Source organism: Hipposideros armiger, unplaced genomic scaffold (assembly GCF_001890085.2).
Source record: "Hipposideros armiger isolate ML-2016 unplaced genomic scaffold, ASM189008v1 scaffold_28, whole genome shotgun sequence".
Taxonomy (NCBI): Eukaryota; Metazoa; Chordata; class Mammalia; order Chiroptera; family Hipposideridae; genus Hipposideros; species Hipposideros armiger.
Genome location: NW_017731378.1, coordinates 5,504,016 through 5,519,294, shown reverse-complemented (window position 1 = coordinate 5,519,294; position 15,279 = coordinate 5,504,016). Strand labels below are relative to the sequence as shown.

The 15,279-nt window shown below is 54.8% G+C and overlaps 1 protein-coding gene across 1 annotated transcript in view; it reads left to right on the top strand.

Annotated features, from left to right (window-relative positions):
- COL17A1 (collagen type XVII alpha 1 chain) overlaps positions 1-15,258 on the top strand; it is a 54,551-nt gene extending 39,293 nt beyond the window's left edge. The window contains exons 27-48 of the mRNA XM_019636285.1: positions 384-410; positions 1,149-1,184; positions 3,003-3,038; positions 3,312-3,392; positions 4,719-4,754; positions 5,272-5,352; positions 6,241-6,294; positions 6,420-6,443; positions 7,291-7,350; positions 8,236-8,286; positions 8,812-8,937; positions 9,423-9,560; positions 10,061-10,126; positions 10,474-10,614; positions 11,176-11,265; positions 11,368-11,478; positions 11,988-12,134; positions 12,418-12,741; positions 13,262-13,399; positions 13,647-13,709; positions 13,865-13,945; positions 14,268-15,258. Coding sequence (XP_019491830.1) covers positions 384-410; positions 1,149-1,184; positions 3,003-3,038; positions 3,312-3,392; positions 4,719-4,754; positions 5,272-5,352; positions 6,241-6,294; positions 6,420-6,443; positions 7,291-7,350; positions 8,236-8,286; positions 8,812-8,937; positions 9,423-9,560; positions 10,061-10,126; positions 10,474-10,614; positions 11,176-11,265; positions 11,368-11,478; positions 11,988-12,134; positions 12,418-12,741; positions 13,262-13,399; positions 13,647-13,709; positions 13,865-13,945; positions 14,268-14,320 — 1,964 coding nt within the window. The 3' untranslated portion in view covers positions 14,321-15,258. The remainder of the gene's footprint in view (positions 1-383; positions 411-1,148; positions 1,185-3,002; positions 3,039-3,311; positions 3,393-4,718; positions 4,755-5,271; positions 5,353-6,240; positions 6,295-6,419; positions 6,444-7,290; positions 7,351-8,235; positions 8,287-8,811; positions 8,938-9,422; positions 9,561-10,060; positions 10,127-10,473; positions 10,615-11,175; positions 11,266-11,367; positions 11,479-11,987; positions 12,135-12,417; positions 12,742-13,261; positions 13,400-13,646; positions 13,710-13,864; positions 13,946-14,267) is intronic.
- The last annotated feature ends 21 nt before the right edge of the window (positions 15,259-15,279 follow it).

Below are 15,279 nucleotides of genomic sequence, written 5' to 3'. Positions count from 1 at the left end.
GGCTTTGGTAGAGTAAATCAAAACGTGCCAAGAAAGCTGTGAGGGGTGAGGCGCTGGTCATCAGCAGGCTGTGAGGAGCAGGGGCGCAGAGGGGGAGCACTAAGGAGGGAGCCTGCGGGCAGCATTAGGGACAATCGTGTATGAGGTTTCTGGCTTTGTGGCTCTCAGATGCCAAAGGATCTGGGGACCTAAACGGGCTACAAACCATCACCCGACGGACCAGGGGGGCAGTTCACTGCCAAGTCCAGGAATTGTTCGTTGTCCAGTGCTGGGAGGACCCTGGAGTCTGGCTGCCCCAGACCCGGGGTTTGTCCTCCTACATGGCCAATCCCACCTGCTCCTCAACCCTTCAACTCCCCCCTCATCTGTTTTATTTTCTGTAGGTCTCACTGGACCCCAAGGACCTCAGGGTGAGTCACTAGGTGTCTCGCACCTCCAAACAGCACCCGCCAAGCCTCCCATTCCAGCCTTCCAGCCTTCAGCAAATACCTCTCCTCCAGTCACCTTAGAGTTTCCTCTCACTCTCCCAGCAAAAATGGGTTCAGGTCCTTTTACTGTGAGTGTTGAGAAGCACCTTAGGAAGGAAAATATGTGCAGAACAATCCAGAAAGCCATTCTAGTAGAAATGAAGTTGATCATGTGCCAATTCTGTCTGCCTGTGCCCCTTTGGTGCAGGAACGCCCGAAAGCTGAGCGCGCAGGGGCACGCTTCAGTTGCTCCCAGGTGGAGTCCAGCAGACAAAAGCAAGGAGGGGTGTGGCATCAGAGCTAGGAAGCCCAGCCCCCCCCCACCCCCCACCCCCCCTGCTCTGCAGGGAAGAGGAGGAGACAGTGGCTGCTTTGCAGGCTGCTGGGGGCTCATAACCCAGAGGGACTGGGATCCCCCAAAGCTGAGTCCATGGGCCTCTGCCTCCCTTAAGCCCGGCTGTTGCCCCATTTCCCAGAGAAGGAAAAGGGCTCAGAGCAAGAGTCCCCACCCCCGCCCCTCAGGGGTCACCTGACCTAGAGCAGAAGGCAAAGCCAGATAGGTCTCCAGGTTTCAGTCAGCAACTGTGGCTGTGCTAAGTGGGGATGCCCAGTTACTACCAGAGGCTGCCTGGAATTGCTGGGCCTTAATCATCCTGACTGACTGCTTTTCAATCACATCAGGACTTCCTGGCACCCCTGGCCGCCCAGGGCCTAAAGGTAAGTGACTTTCCAAATTAGATAGTCTTTCTTTTCACTAGTCATTTTTGAGGTGGGAGGTGAGGAGGGGGGAACTGGCTGGAGGGAAGCCCCTCTCTGGCCAGAGCCTGGATCAACAGTGGCATCTAGTGGCTTCAGGGGAAGGCTGTCAGGCTGGGGAGCCAGAGACTTACTCTGATCACCTAAGCCCCAAATGCTCAAGCCGCAGCCCGCTCCCCATAGTCGTGAGCCTCACCATGGCACCTGGACATCTCCAGGCCATCGTGGAGGATCTGGGAGGGTGCTGCCCCACCCCCGCAAGCCAGTCGGTCCCCTAGTGCTCTCTCTCCCTCGCTTAGGCTTGGTCCCCTATCGTGTGACTCTGCCCTTAGGCGTATCATTCACACAGGGAGCTTTAGTGCAGGCTGGGAGGAGCATCTATAATGCTGCTAAGATGGGAAGTCATCCCTGGGGTGTGACTGGGGCCAACGTGGTGACTCCTCCACGCAGGGTGACACTTTTGTCCAGCTCTGCACCCTTAGACCCCAACCCTGAGCTAATCCAGGGATCAGTGGTGCTCAGAGACAGCACTCTTCCTCCTTCTGTCCCTGTGACCCCACATCCCTGAACCCCGACATCCTTGGGAGCTGTGCTCTGTCATGAGCAGTCACTGTCACCTTGGGGACCTGAGGAGTAAAATAAGTACTTTCCAGAAACCATTTCCAATGACTGGTTGGGCCAAGGAGTTCTTTTAGCACAAATGTAATTCAAAATAACAGCTGAGCTCACACATCCCAGACAGACGGATCTCTGGGCCCACAGATCTGTTCATGGATTGCTGGTACCTTTAGTAAGTCACGTGTAGGTTTGGCGGTTCCACCCTGTCCTTCTTAGGGCCTGCGACTTCCTGCTCATGGGGAACTTCAGACCCTCTCTCGACAATGTGCACAAAAGGTGGACATTTTACCTAATACCGGTAAAATGACGCCCAGGGGCTGGCAGGTGGCAAGCAGTGACCACCGTCCACCTCCCCTGAGGGAAATCCATATCATCCTCATGTGCGGGTGACTGAATTGCTCACAGACCAGGGGAAATGACAGAGGCCCTGAAAGTCCCCACCACTCACTTGGTTTCTCAGAATCTTTTGAGATTCTGCATTTCCAGTCTCAAGAGATGCCTCAGTGAGATGGTGTGGGGAAGGACGAATCCTGCATCCCCATCCTGGGAATTTCCCCGTCACATGTGGGACTCTCTAAGACACAGGTAGAAATGAGACCTGTTAACCTTTTAGGTAACTCAGGATTTCCCAGCTTACGGCCACAGAACCCCCTTGTCATTCTGCACAGCTCCGCCTACTGTCCCAGGGAACTAGCGTCCAGAGGGGCACCCTGGAACCAGGCTCTACCTGGAGGCTCACGCCTCCATCCTTTGACTGCTCAGTACTTTTCCCGCCCAAGGCCGTTCCCAGGAAGAGCCTAAGACGCCTCCTGTAGGGGAAGAGAGAATGTGGAGTGGGAATGACTCTTGAGTCAGCCTCATTCCAGCCTCACTGAAGGGCAAACTCTCTGACATCCACCAGTGAAGTCCCTTCGTGGAGTCCCACATCTTCCAAAAGCTAATGTGGATCAAGAAGATCGATGCTCTGGCCTCCAGGGTCTGCGGTGCTGAGACTGGCACTTAATGCATCCTGCATGTTCCCCTTAGTTCATTAAAATGCCGTTAGCCTGCAGGTTATGGGCCCAGGGGTGGGTCTCAAATGCAATCAGAGGCCTGGGAAACGATTTATTGGGCAACTAATTGATCCTGGGAAAAACTGCTCTCCTTTTCCTCCCCTCCCAGGTGAACCGGGAGCTCCAGGCAGGATCATGACTGCAGGTAGGCATGCCCTGTGCTGTGTGTTCTCATCTACCGGCATCAGCCCGGGCTCTGCCCAAACACCCTCCAAGAAGCACCAGTCTGCATGGTGCTTTGTGCAGGATGCAGCGCTGGGCTCTTCAGGCCAGCAGCGAGGTGGGGGCGGGGTGGGGAGGGGAGTTTAGAGGTAATGAGAGTAAGAGGCGCTGGCCTGACGGGACCCACAGCCTGGCCTGGGTCCCGGCACCTCTGAGCCAGAAGAGGCTCAGTGTTCCATGTGTCTTCTGTTTTCAGAGGGGTCATCGACTCTCACTGTCCCAGGCCCCCCGGGACCTCCTGGAGCCATGGGACCCCCGGGACCTCCAGGTGCCCCAGGTCAGTTCGTTCTCTTGCTTTGCCCCAAAGCAGTAGGAACTGGGAGAGGAGAGTAACGGGGTTTCTGAGAAAGGCCCCTTCCAGACAGCCTAGCAAGCCCTCATCACACAGCAGCAAGTATCACAGGCACTGCCCAGGCCTGCTTCGCCAGCCCCCACAGCACCACTGGAGGCTCGAGCTGGTAAATGACTTGCTCAGGGTCACTCAGCGGAGAGGCAGCAGAGTCAGGATCTGGCCCAGGTTCTTCTGCCTGCAGAGCCAGTGTTTGATCCGTCAGAGCACCTGGTCTTCAAATTGTTTCCTCTTAGAAAACAATTTAATAAGATGCATTAGGGCAACAAAAGTCCTAGGACTGTATTTGAAGAAAATATCCCCAAATTGTACAGCAATAATGAAATCATTACAAAAATATGAAGACTTAAAGTTGTTAGGAGACAATGGTGTTATTTAAGACTTATTTGATGCTGTGCACTCTATGTTTGCAACAATATTTTTACAAGTTGCAAAAAAAAGTCTGGAAGGAAATAAAACAAAACACCTACAAGTTAAAAAATTATGGGTAATACTTTTTTCTATTTTTCCAAAATGTCCATTATTTTGTTACACAATTGACCCTTAAACAACACGGGTTTGAACTATGCGGGTTCACTTACATGCAAATTTTTTCCAATCAATATATTAGGAAAAGTTTTGGAGATTTTGACAACTTGAAAACACAAACGAAGCTTATGATTTTCTTTTCTCTAGCTTACTTTACTGTAAGAATACAGTATATAATACATATAACACAAAATAAATCTATTGTTGTTACTGGTAGGCTTTCCAGTCAATAGTAGGCTACTACTAGTGAAGTTTTTGGGGAGTCAAAGGTTATATGCAAATTTTCAACTGTGTGGGGGTGGGGAGAGTCGGTGCCCTTAACCCCCATGTTGTACAAGGGTCTACTGTACCTATTTTTTAATTATTTAAAAATGTGTACGTGTAAATGAAAAAAGTGACTTACTATATAACCAATGCAAATATGGACCAGCCTGCTCTCCTGATAAGCTCCAGTGAGAGAGGGGACATGGGCACTTAGAAGTCCCCCATCATTAAAGGACAGTCAGAGAGGGCAGTCCTGCTCATCCCAGGGTCCTGGCAGAGGAATTCTCACGTGGATGGACCACCAATTGCTTACTGCTCTCCAATAAGCAAGCTGAGCTCTGGGGGCCACTGTCCCACGCCTCGGAGGAAAGTTACATGTATACCCAGGACCTGCCTTTCTTTAGCTCTTCCTGTGACACTAGAGGTGTGACAAAGTCTGTTCTTCCCCAACCCCGTTTCCAGGCCCTGCTGGCCCAGCTGGTCTCCCAGGACAGCAAGGTATGTCACCCTGAAGGAACACGTGACTGTGGGCTCAGTTGGGAGGGTTTCCTTCCCAGACTGGACTTAGGCCCCGGCTTTTAAGTGAAGCAAGAGACCTGCATTTGGGGAAGGGAGGTGAAGGGGCGACACCGTTCTTCACCAAGGGTCTTGCAAGGCCTCAGCTGCAAAGGGAGACACCTCCTCTCACCCCCTTCTATGTTTCTGAGAAGGTAGGGGTCCTTCGGAAAGGAGATTGAAGCTCGGTGGCCCCCTGGTCAGTGTCAAGCTCAGCTATTTCCATAGGCCTTAGACCTCTTGTAACCAGACCCTGACAGTCGTGCCACTGTCCAGAGATTTATCCAGATACCAACACACAGTCAGGCGTAGGAAAAGCTGATCTCGTTCCTCCTGGGGTGTTTCTTGGCTGACAGTAAAGTTGGAAGCCAACTCTCTGGCCGCCTTGCCCCAGGCTCTTCTGAAAGCGCTCACTGATTTCTGCGGCAGTGCCCACCCTCACTCTGTGTCCCCCGAACAGGCCCGCGAGGGGAGCAAGGACTTGCTGGTGAATCATTCCTTAGCAGCAGCAGCGGCTCCATCTCTGAGCTCCTCTCTGCCCGTGAGTGCCCCTATGTTCTCCAGGGCAGGTGGCATGGGGGCGGGAGTGGGAGAGACATCGTGCACTGGGGCCTGTGGCAGCTGTACCAGTGAGTCATCAGGACCCCCAGATGTGGGTGAGGATGACCAGTTCCTCGGGAATGCAATGGTAGCCAGAAGGAACAGCAGGGGTTTTGTCAGCGTGCAGGCTGAGTCACTGGGGATGGAGCAGCTGTCAGAGGTTCTCAGGACTCCAGGAGGACCAGGGTCATGTGCAGCCGAGTGAGCCAGACACTGTGTGTCACTGGCAGGAGTACTGCATCCCCCGCTCACTGCGAGCAATGACAAGGGTCTGTGAGTTCTCAGCCACAGGCCTGGCCTGGGAGTGCTGACTCCTGGGTCTTCCTGTTCCCAAAGTCCTTTAAAGAGCCCAAGTGGAGATGCCGCTGGGCCTCCACCTGGGCACCTGAGCATCTGAACACCTGAACAGGCCCTGCAGCCGTGTGTCAGACACTGTGCCATGGCATCTCTGAGTCTTCACAAGGCCCCTGTGACACAGGCCACAGGCCTCTGGTTTGCAGAGGAGGAAGCTGTGGCTGAAAGAGGTCGAGAACTTGCCCAAAGTCACCAGCTAGAAGTGGTGGAGCAGGGATTTGAACTCAGGTTATCTGACACTGAAGCCATCTTCCCCCTCACTTGATACACCCAGATTAGCTGTCAGAGAGCTCAGCCCTGCCCTGTCCTGACTCTGAGCAAGGGCGCCCTGAGCAGAGCGGGTGCTGGAGGGTCTGGTGTGTGGGGTGTGAGGATAGCCTGGGGTGCCTGGCACTGGTGATTCTGGTGAGGGGTGAAGCAGGCGGAGAGCAGCCCTGTGTCAGCTTCTGCTCATTTCTGTTTCTTCTCTCTACAGAGGGTCTTGATTTACGAGGTCCCCCAGGCCCACCTGGGCCACCTGGGCCACCAGGTGAGCATCTCAGGAGTTTTGAGGGGGAGGGGACTCAAGGCACTTAGTGCGGAAGCCAAGACCCTGCTCTCAGGGGCAGGGGCGGCTCCCTGAGCTCAGCACTGCCTCTCCTCTCTCTTCTGCAGGACCGTCCATTGCAGGCTCGACAGGTGAGAGATGAGCTTCCTGGTGGGAGGTGGGAGACAATGGGACTCAGAGCCCAGGCTTCTTCTGGGCTGGCTCTTAGGCAAGAGCTTCCTTACCACCTTGCCTGGGAAGAGGGTTCCTGGTCCACCTCTTGGTATTAATAAGGCTTGGGGGTTCTCTTATCTAGGGGAAGGCCTGCCAGGTCCACCGGACCCTCCCCTCCCCCACTCCCCGCCCCCCATGATCTTTCCTGACCAACTCAGATAATGTTGTGGAGTCAAGTCACACTTGTTCTCCATCTCAGCCCCAGCCCCAGTGCATCCTGTGGTCACAGGCATTTGGTCTTCCTAACCCACTCCCCATGCTTCCTCTGGACTTTCCGCTGGGGATGTGTTCGCATAAACTCCATGCCACCTGCTGCATGTAGAGCGTGTAAATGATGCCAAACCAGCCATCCTGACAGCCCCTAGTCTGAAGGAGGGAACCAGTTCTGCCCCTGCAGAGATCTGGACTGACTGGGAAAACCTGATTCCTGTCCTTGGGGAGCATAGATCTGATAAAGTACACATGCATGTGACTTGAGATAAATGCAGACAGTCCAATATAGAAACATACAGAAGTAACTTTAGAGGAAACATGAGCTTAGGACTTCTCCCTACTGGAAAATCAATCCATCCATCCATCCATCCGTCCATCCATCCGTCCATCTGTCCATCCGTCCATCTGTCCGTCCATCTATCCATCTATCCAGCCAGCCAGCCATTTGACAAATACTCATTGAGTACCTACGGTATGGCAGACAATGAGTGAGGTGCTGCTCCCTCACAAACATCACTGTTCCACACTCAAAACTGTTTCTTTCCTCTGCAGATACCTTCTACTCTGGCCCTAGAGGCCCACCTGGCCTCCCAGGCCCCAAAGGAGACCGAGGTGAGAGCAGTGTCTTAGTGAGTGCAGGAGCCTGTATGCGCCCTGCACACCCAGCTGGTGGGCGGGAGAGTCGGGACAGGCTGGATGAGCTGGGGCATTTCTTCATTCTCCTGCCCTATCCCATTCGAGCTCAGCACCCTGGAGCATGGGGTGGGGGAAGGCATGGTGGTCAGAAGCTCCGGAGAATTCCCACCTCTGCCTAGGCCTGATGGAGGCACGGGGCCCCCCAGCTATGTCTGCTCCAGCCTTGGAGCCCCATCCTCTCCCATGGGCCCCTTGAAGTCATATCTGGTTCATACATGTCTCACAACTCTGCCTCCCTCCCTCAGGCCCCCCAGGTACAGCAGAGCTGGCACCAAACAAAACCTAGGGTGGGGGTGAGGGTTGGGGCAGCAAGCGCCTTGAGCAAGAGCAGATCTGAATGGTTGAGAATGTGCGCATGTGCGTGCTCATGTGTGCGTGGTGTGGGAGCTCTTGGTACTGCCCAGAGGGCAGCACAGCCCCAGCAGTCATGGATCTGGTGGAGCCTCAGGTGGGGAGGTGGTGACTGGGGCAGGGCCCTGGGGACAGGGAGGAGAGCACCGCTGACTATCCCCCTCTGTGTTCCTCGGGCTCCCAGAGCCTGAAGAGTGAGCAGCATGTGCTTATTGGTGCTAAAGCTTTGGGAGGATGAAGAGGGTAGAGAAAGGAGAAGCTGGAGGGAGGCAGGCATGGGGATGTGAGGATACACAGTCCTCCCAGAGGGAGCTCGTGGTATCGGTGCAGAAACCCACTAAGAGCCGTGGGTCCAGTGCCGAGCCGCACACTGGCAAGTGTGGTTGGGCTTGACGAGGAAAGGCTTCGTGGAGAGGTGATACAAACAGGGCTTCTCGTTTTGGATTCCAGGTGATCCCGGGGTCCCAGGGCCTCCTGGCATTCCTGGTGGTCCCTCTCGAGGTAAGAACCAAAGGTGACCAAAGTTGTTCTCCCCTTCTTCAAACAAGGCTGATCATGAGGACAATGCTTCATTCATTCACCCATTCACCCATTCATTCATTCATGATTCAGTGTGGGTTAGGTATTTTCTTCGCTTGCTAAGATCTCTGAGCTGCCTTATGGAGGTTACAAGTTAGTGGGGGCAGGAGGGAAGGACCCCTGCATGATAAAGATGACTAGCAATGCCAATGACGAAAGATGGAGACAGAGCAGGCCCTGGGACCTGGGCGTGTTCAGCGATGAGGGCGTCTGTGGGGCAGTGAGCACATGTCCAAAGGCATGGGCTTTGGCCTAGAAAGCTCCCATCTCCGCCCCTGGCAGGCAGTGGCTGCTGCAGGCACTCCTTTCTTCTTTCTGGGGGGACTCTCTTTGCCACTGCCTTCTTTCCCCTACTGCGAAAGGCCGTCCCTCCCCAGACCATGGGAGCAGTGCCTGGGCCCTTTGTGTGACCCTCGGGTGGAGAAACCAGCTCAGGCTTTCTTCCAGGGGAATCATCATCCAGCACCACGTTCCTGTCTGGCCCGCCAGGCCCCCCGGGGCCCCCTGGGCCCCCGGGCTCCATCAGCAGCTCCAGCCTGGAGATTCAGCAGTACATCTCTGAGTATATGCAGAGTGAGTGCCGGGGTCGGAGTCAGGGGCGCGTGTGTGTTGGCGGGCGGCAGTCTGTATGGCCAGGCCCAGCTCTTCCCCACCAGGAGCTGGGGCTGCAGGTCCATGAGCTTCTCCTAGCTGCCCACACACGTCAGCCTCGCCCCAGTAGAGGCTTGCACACCCACATGCTTGTCCGCGTGCACACACAGCTACACTCACTTTCACACAGGCGCACTCCCCCGACCCCAGCCCTGTGCTCACCATGGACATGTGTGGGCACCAGAGCTTTGCCAAACGGGGGTCTGATAGTTTGGTTGATCCACAGCCTGAAGCCCCTCCCGACCTACCCAGGCCTCTGCCTGTTTCTCCATCTGTAACAGTGTCCGGGCTCCCTGCCTCGGGCCTGTGGGAGGTGGGCTCGGCATTTCCTCCAGTGCTTTAGGCCACCTCCACGGGGAGGACATGCCCACTTGGGGACAGGCTTGACTTGATCTCTTTGTTGACAGGTGACAGTGCCAGGTCTTATCTATCTGGAGTTCAGGGTCCTCCGGGCCCACCTGGTCCCCCTGGGCCTGTCACCACCATTGGGGGTGAGACTTTCGACTACTCAGAGCTGGCGAGCCTCGTCGTGAGCTACTTACGGAGTAAGCCTCTCACCCCTGAAATGACCCCTCCCCCCAGGGTCCACTTGTGTTCCTGGAGTCTCGTCTGTTCATTTGCTGTTATTGGCTTTGCCCTTCTTCTGAACGTGACGTTCAAATCTGAATTCACGGTGAGCAGGCCACCAGGAGTTAGCTTCAAAAAGGGTTTGTTCAGGCGAGGCAACACTACACAGCTGTGTGTAGGGGGAACCTTCTCGCAGTTGACGGATGTGTCCTAAGTAAGTGAAAGGGATCCTTCGGGTCGACAGAAACTCTTAGGAGTTAGGCTAAAGCGTAGCCTTCAAAACAAACTGCATGTCTTACCAAATAAACACAAAAACCTTTGTCTTTTCCATGCTTCCTTCTAAATAGCCTCCTAACACCCCCACTGGTTTATCTCCCCCAAATGGAAATAGCCAGTTGACCAGGTCTTTGATTCTGGAGCAATGGGGGTGTTGCTTCAGTACAGATATCTAGGCAACCCCATGTTTCCTTCCCCATAGCTTCGGGGTACAGCATCAGCTCATCTGCCTCCATCTCTTCTGAAGACATCATGGCTGCACTCCGGCGTGAGTTGCCTGTGGAGGGCTCAAGGGTGGGAGCCCCTTTGCTGTCTCCTGACCACCCTTGTCAGGCACATCGTCCCTGTCTGAGCCTTGAGGGATGCAAAGGGGAGACGTTTCTCTGGGACGAGGGGTGCCGAGCCACGAACAAGTCAGCAGCTGACTGGAAAGGGGGCAGCAAATCTCCCCGCCCCCAGTGCCAGGCATCCGGGCAGCTGCCCCTTTAGCTCCGTGGGAGCTTGCTGATTCCCTGTGGGCCTGCGAACCAGGGCTCACCCGTGTCGCTCAGGAGACCTGGCTGTGGCCGCCCCATGGCCTGGGTGGGTCCATGCTAGCACATCTTCTCCTTTCAGGGGAGGATGTGATGCAATATCTACGTCAGTACCTGACGGGCCCTCGGGGTCCCCCGGGGCCGCCAGGAGCCAGTGGAGATTGGTCCCTCCAGTCTTTGGACTACGCAGAGCTGAGCAACCGCGTTCTGAGCTACATGTCGAGTGAGTATCTGTCCTCTGCAGGCAAAGGTGGTCAGGAGGGCCTGGGGGGAGGACGTGGGGGCCAAGCTTCCCTGAAATGGCCCACTGACAATCTCCTGCCAGGCCGCACCAAACCCAGAGGGCGTGAGTGGCATTCAGAGTTATTCAAACCTGTGGCCCCAGAGCAGGTCAGGGAGCCTGGCGAGGGAAGCCAAAAGGAGTGTCTTGGGCACCATCCCGCATGGAGTTGGCACGCAGCTCACTCACATGCACACTTCTTACAGACACACCTCGCTGTACACACACCTCCATACACAAACACTCCCATACACGTAGCAGTTTGAAGGATAGGAGCCCTTTTTGACCTGTACTCTTCCCGGGACCGGGGGACCTCCTCCTTGGTGTCATTACAGGTTGTAGCTCTGCGTTCCTCTTTCTGCTTGTCCCTGCCGGCTGCCCCCTTCTCCCTTCATCAGCCCCACTTCTGTTCACGTTGCGTCTGTCTGGCTCCCTCCCTGACACTGAGTTTCCATCTGTCTTGGCCTCTCTGAATCCATCACAACTTGGGATTTTGTTCCTCAGGTTCTGGAATCAGCATTGGGCTTCCTGGACCGCCGGGCCCCCCTGGCTTGCCGGGAACAACCTATGAGGAGCTCCTCTCCTTACTCCAAGGTAAGGCTGAGCTGGGGACATCTGTCCAAGTGGTTTGGGATGAAAGGCAGAGCCCCTTGGCCCAGGCCATGACTGACTCCTTGCTGTTCCTTGGCATCTCAGGGTCTGAATCCAGAGGCATCGTTGGGCCCCCAGGTCCCCCTGGGCCACCAGGGATCCCAGGCAACGCGTGGTCCAGCATCAGCGTGGAGGACCTCTCATCTTATTTGCACAGTAAGGCGCAGGGCGCAGGCAGGGGTGAGGAGGGCAGAGGCCTGCAGCCCGGCCTGGAGGGCTCCACAGGTTTTAGCGAGGGCAGCTGTTCACCAGCTTGTACAGGGCTGGGCACTGGGGCCCTGCAGAGGGGCACCGGCTCTGAGGTGCTTTCAGCCTGGACAGGGGGGTGGAGTGGGGAGACAGTGCGCCCAGGTGCAGCCCTTAGAGAACTCAGGAGCCAGTGTAAGATCAGTGATCAGGTGCCACGGCAGGCGTTCCACCCAGCGGCAGAAGGGCTATAATTGGAGTTGCAGGAGGCTCAGAACTGGGAGTGGGAAGGCCAGTCGGGAGCAGTCCTTCCAGGGTGGGGCTTTGAGCATGTTGTTCCCCGCCCCCCACCCCAGGTGAGGGTTCCAGCCTCATTCCCGCCTGAGAGGGGCCCACATGGGGCCCTGAGGCCAGATGGGAATTCAGCATTCTTGGCAGGGTGACCCCTGATCTTTCCCTTTCTCTTGCTTCCCTCTCAGCTGCTGGCTTGTCATCCATCCCAGGCCCTCCAGGCCCCCCTGGTCCCCCGGGCCCTCGAGGGCCCCCGGGGGTGTCAGGAGCTCTGTCAACCTATGCAGCTGAGAACAGTGACAGCTTCCGGAGTGAACTGATCAGCTACCTGACAAGTAGGCGCTCCTAACACTGCTGCCCCTCCCACGCCCCCTTCCCAGACCTTGCTTCTCCCTGGAAGGGGAGCAGAAGGTGCTTTAAGGAACCCGGGAGGCCAAACACACATGAGCCACTAGCAGGGAAGCCCAGTTTCTTCCCATCCAGCAGTCCTGCTCGTGGACAACTGCCTTGAAGTTCACGTCCTGCTCAGGGGTGCTGACACCCTGAGAGAGAACCCGTAACTCCCGCTTCTTTCCCTCCAGCCAGACCTGCGCTCCCACTAATGCTCTCCCCCCACAGGTCCTGATGTGCGCAGCTTCATTGTTGGCCCCCCAGGCCCTCCCGGGCCCCAGGGCCCACCTGGGGGCGGCTACCTGGGGTCCATGGACGGCTCCTACAGTCATGGCAGCAGCTCCTCGCACAGCTCGTCCGTGAGCAGGGGCACCTCCCACAGCTCTTCCTTGGGCATAGGAGGAGCCAATGGAGGCTCCCTGGGTGAAGGGGGCTATGGGGCAGCAGCAGAAGGTGGCGTGTATGGTGCTGACAGTGGATTATTCGGGGCTGGCTTTGCTGGAGGTCTGGATTACAACGAGCTGGCTGTCCGGGTATCTGAGAACTTGCAACGTAAGTCGGGACACTTCGGCCTCTGTGATGAGGGTGGAGCTGGGGGGCAGGGGCATGGAAGCATCTCCAATCTAGGCTCCAGAAACACACCCTCTCGTTTCTGGAGCACCCAGGCTGTGAGGCCAGCAATTCTGGAACCCACTGGACAGGGACTGAACACAGGAGGCCCCGATCTAATTCTCGGCCAGCTGAGTTCCCTGTGATGCAGGGAACAGAGCATAGTGGTGTCTTTGTACTTTGCTTCCCCAATACCCTGTGTGGGCTCAGGAGGCTCTCTGACTGTGATGGTTTTCTGCTGGGGCTGTGGGAAGGCTGTTGGCTAAAAAGCCCTTTCTCCCTGTAGCTTATCAGCGCAGTTCTGCAGGCCAAAAGCCTTTGATGAAAGCCTACTGCAGCAGAGATGCCAGTCCACAAGGGAGGACAAGGGAGCTGCAGGGCTTTCCCCTTCTGTCGCTTAGCCTAATCTAATTGTGTTGAGAGTCAGATAATTAGCAGGTGCCCCCTTCCTGGTGTTTTACAGGTCAGGGCCTGCTGCAAGGGATGGCCTACTCTGTCCAGGGCCCACCAGGCCGGCCAGGGCCCCAGGGGCCCCCTGGCATCAGCAGGGTCTTCTCTGCCTACAGCAACGTGACTGAGGACCTCATGGACTTTTTCCGAAGTAAGGGGCTCCCACGATTGCTTTCCCAATGTGTAACCTGCTGCATAGTCTCACATGGGACCTGCTCCACAGAAATCAGTTTCCTGAAAAACCTCATTAATACTTGAGATGCTGAAAATCTGACAAATGCTAAACCTTATTTTCCTCTTACGAGCCCAAACTCGACCATTACCTGTGTTACAAATCACTTCATCTCCTCAGCTTCAGGGTGATAGTGAGTCTGAGGCCAGTTTTTCCCCCCTTGCAGCGTATGGAGCCATTCCAGGACCCCCTGGGCAGAAGGGAGAGGTGGGCATCCCAGGACCCAAAGGTAAGTGATGGCAGGAAACCGCCCTGGGGATCCTGTGTAACAAACACCTCACGCTGAACAGCAGCTCCCTTGCCAGGGCTGGGCTGAGCTCTGGGCTGTTCCTCCCGGCCCCACACTTGTGCTTTACTTATTTAGCATGCTATCTGTCCTCCTAGGTGCGAGGGGCCCTGCTGGGCCACCTGGCTATCCTGGGCCACCCGGCCCTCAAGGGCAGAAGGGAGAAAAAGGTGACAAAGGTAAGCCTCTGCTGCCCATTTCTAGAGGCAGGCAATTTGTTCCAGAGCAAGCCTGGAAAATTAAACCAAATGCCAATAATGTGATTTGCGTAACAAACAGGAGAAAGTGCCAACGCAGGGAGGAAAAAGAGAACCAATCTGGTAATGAAATAGGGTGAACAATTTAATATAAATTGATAGTCTTACAAAAGAGTTCACTTGCAAGCTAGTTTTGCAGTAGTCACAGTTGCCATAATTGCCCAAGCTAAAGCCACCCCCCTCCCCCAACACACATGCACCACAAGATAATTTTTTAACTTCCTGCTCATCTTCTAACTTTCAGGTGACCAAGTCTATGTTGGGCGGAGAAGGAGAAGCATCGGCCTCAAGCCATGAACTCCCCATGGCGTCACAGCCCCGGGCCAGTTCTTGCAATGGCTTATGGTGCTTAGGTCAAAATCTCTCTGAAGGGTGAAAACTGGAGTCTCAAAGTCCTACTGACACAGCATTGCCAAATAGTCAACTGGAGCACTTATTTTAGTCTGAACTATATGTATAAATAATTCAGTCAGACACGAATCTGAAACAGCTTCACTGGATAGACCTGAGTAGTTGCAGTGCTGCAGAATGAGCCTCACTTCCCCACTATCTGATCTGAGCTCCTTGGCCTCTTTAACACAGTGCAAGCCCCAACCTAGGGTGCCAGTTACATAAAAGTTGGCTCAGGACTCCTTGAGCTTTGCCTTAAAAATGAGCCCAGAAAATGGAAGACGGGGATGAGAGGGGGGTGCCTTCCTGGGGGTGACACTTGATAGGGGACACGCTCTAGTTAATGCTGTAAAGCTGTGCTATCGGCTCCTTCCTCCCGTTCACTCTGCATTCTCAAGTCACAGAAAAGAGTTGGCTAAGAAGCAACTCTAGCAACTGAAAACATTACGACATTCACTTCCCCTGAGGGTGGTGACAGGGTTTCTACTGGTTATTTCTCACTGTATCATATTCCCACTTGCTTATAAATTTTGTTTGATTGTAGATGTGATCTGTATCCACAGGTCAACGCTCAAGTTTATAGATATGTTATACTGAACTAGACAGCAGTCAATAGGAAAAGAAGGGCAAGGGGCAAGGAAGGGGAAGAGGGAAAACAGACTAGAACCTGCTGCTGGGGAGAGACGGCACCTCTGTTCTGCACTTGGGGAATGGCACTGGGGGCTGGGCGCAGTAGGTTTCTAAGCATTTTTTCAATGTCTCAAAACATGAATGTGGTCTATTAGATGAAAAGTGACTTCAATTGTAAAAATTTCCAATTAAAGGATTTTTTTCCTTTTTTACTATTATGTGTAATGTGGTCCATC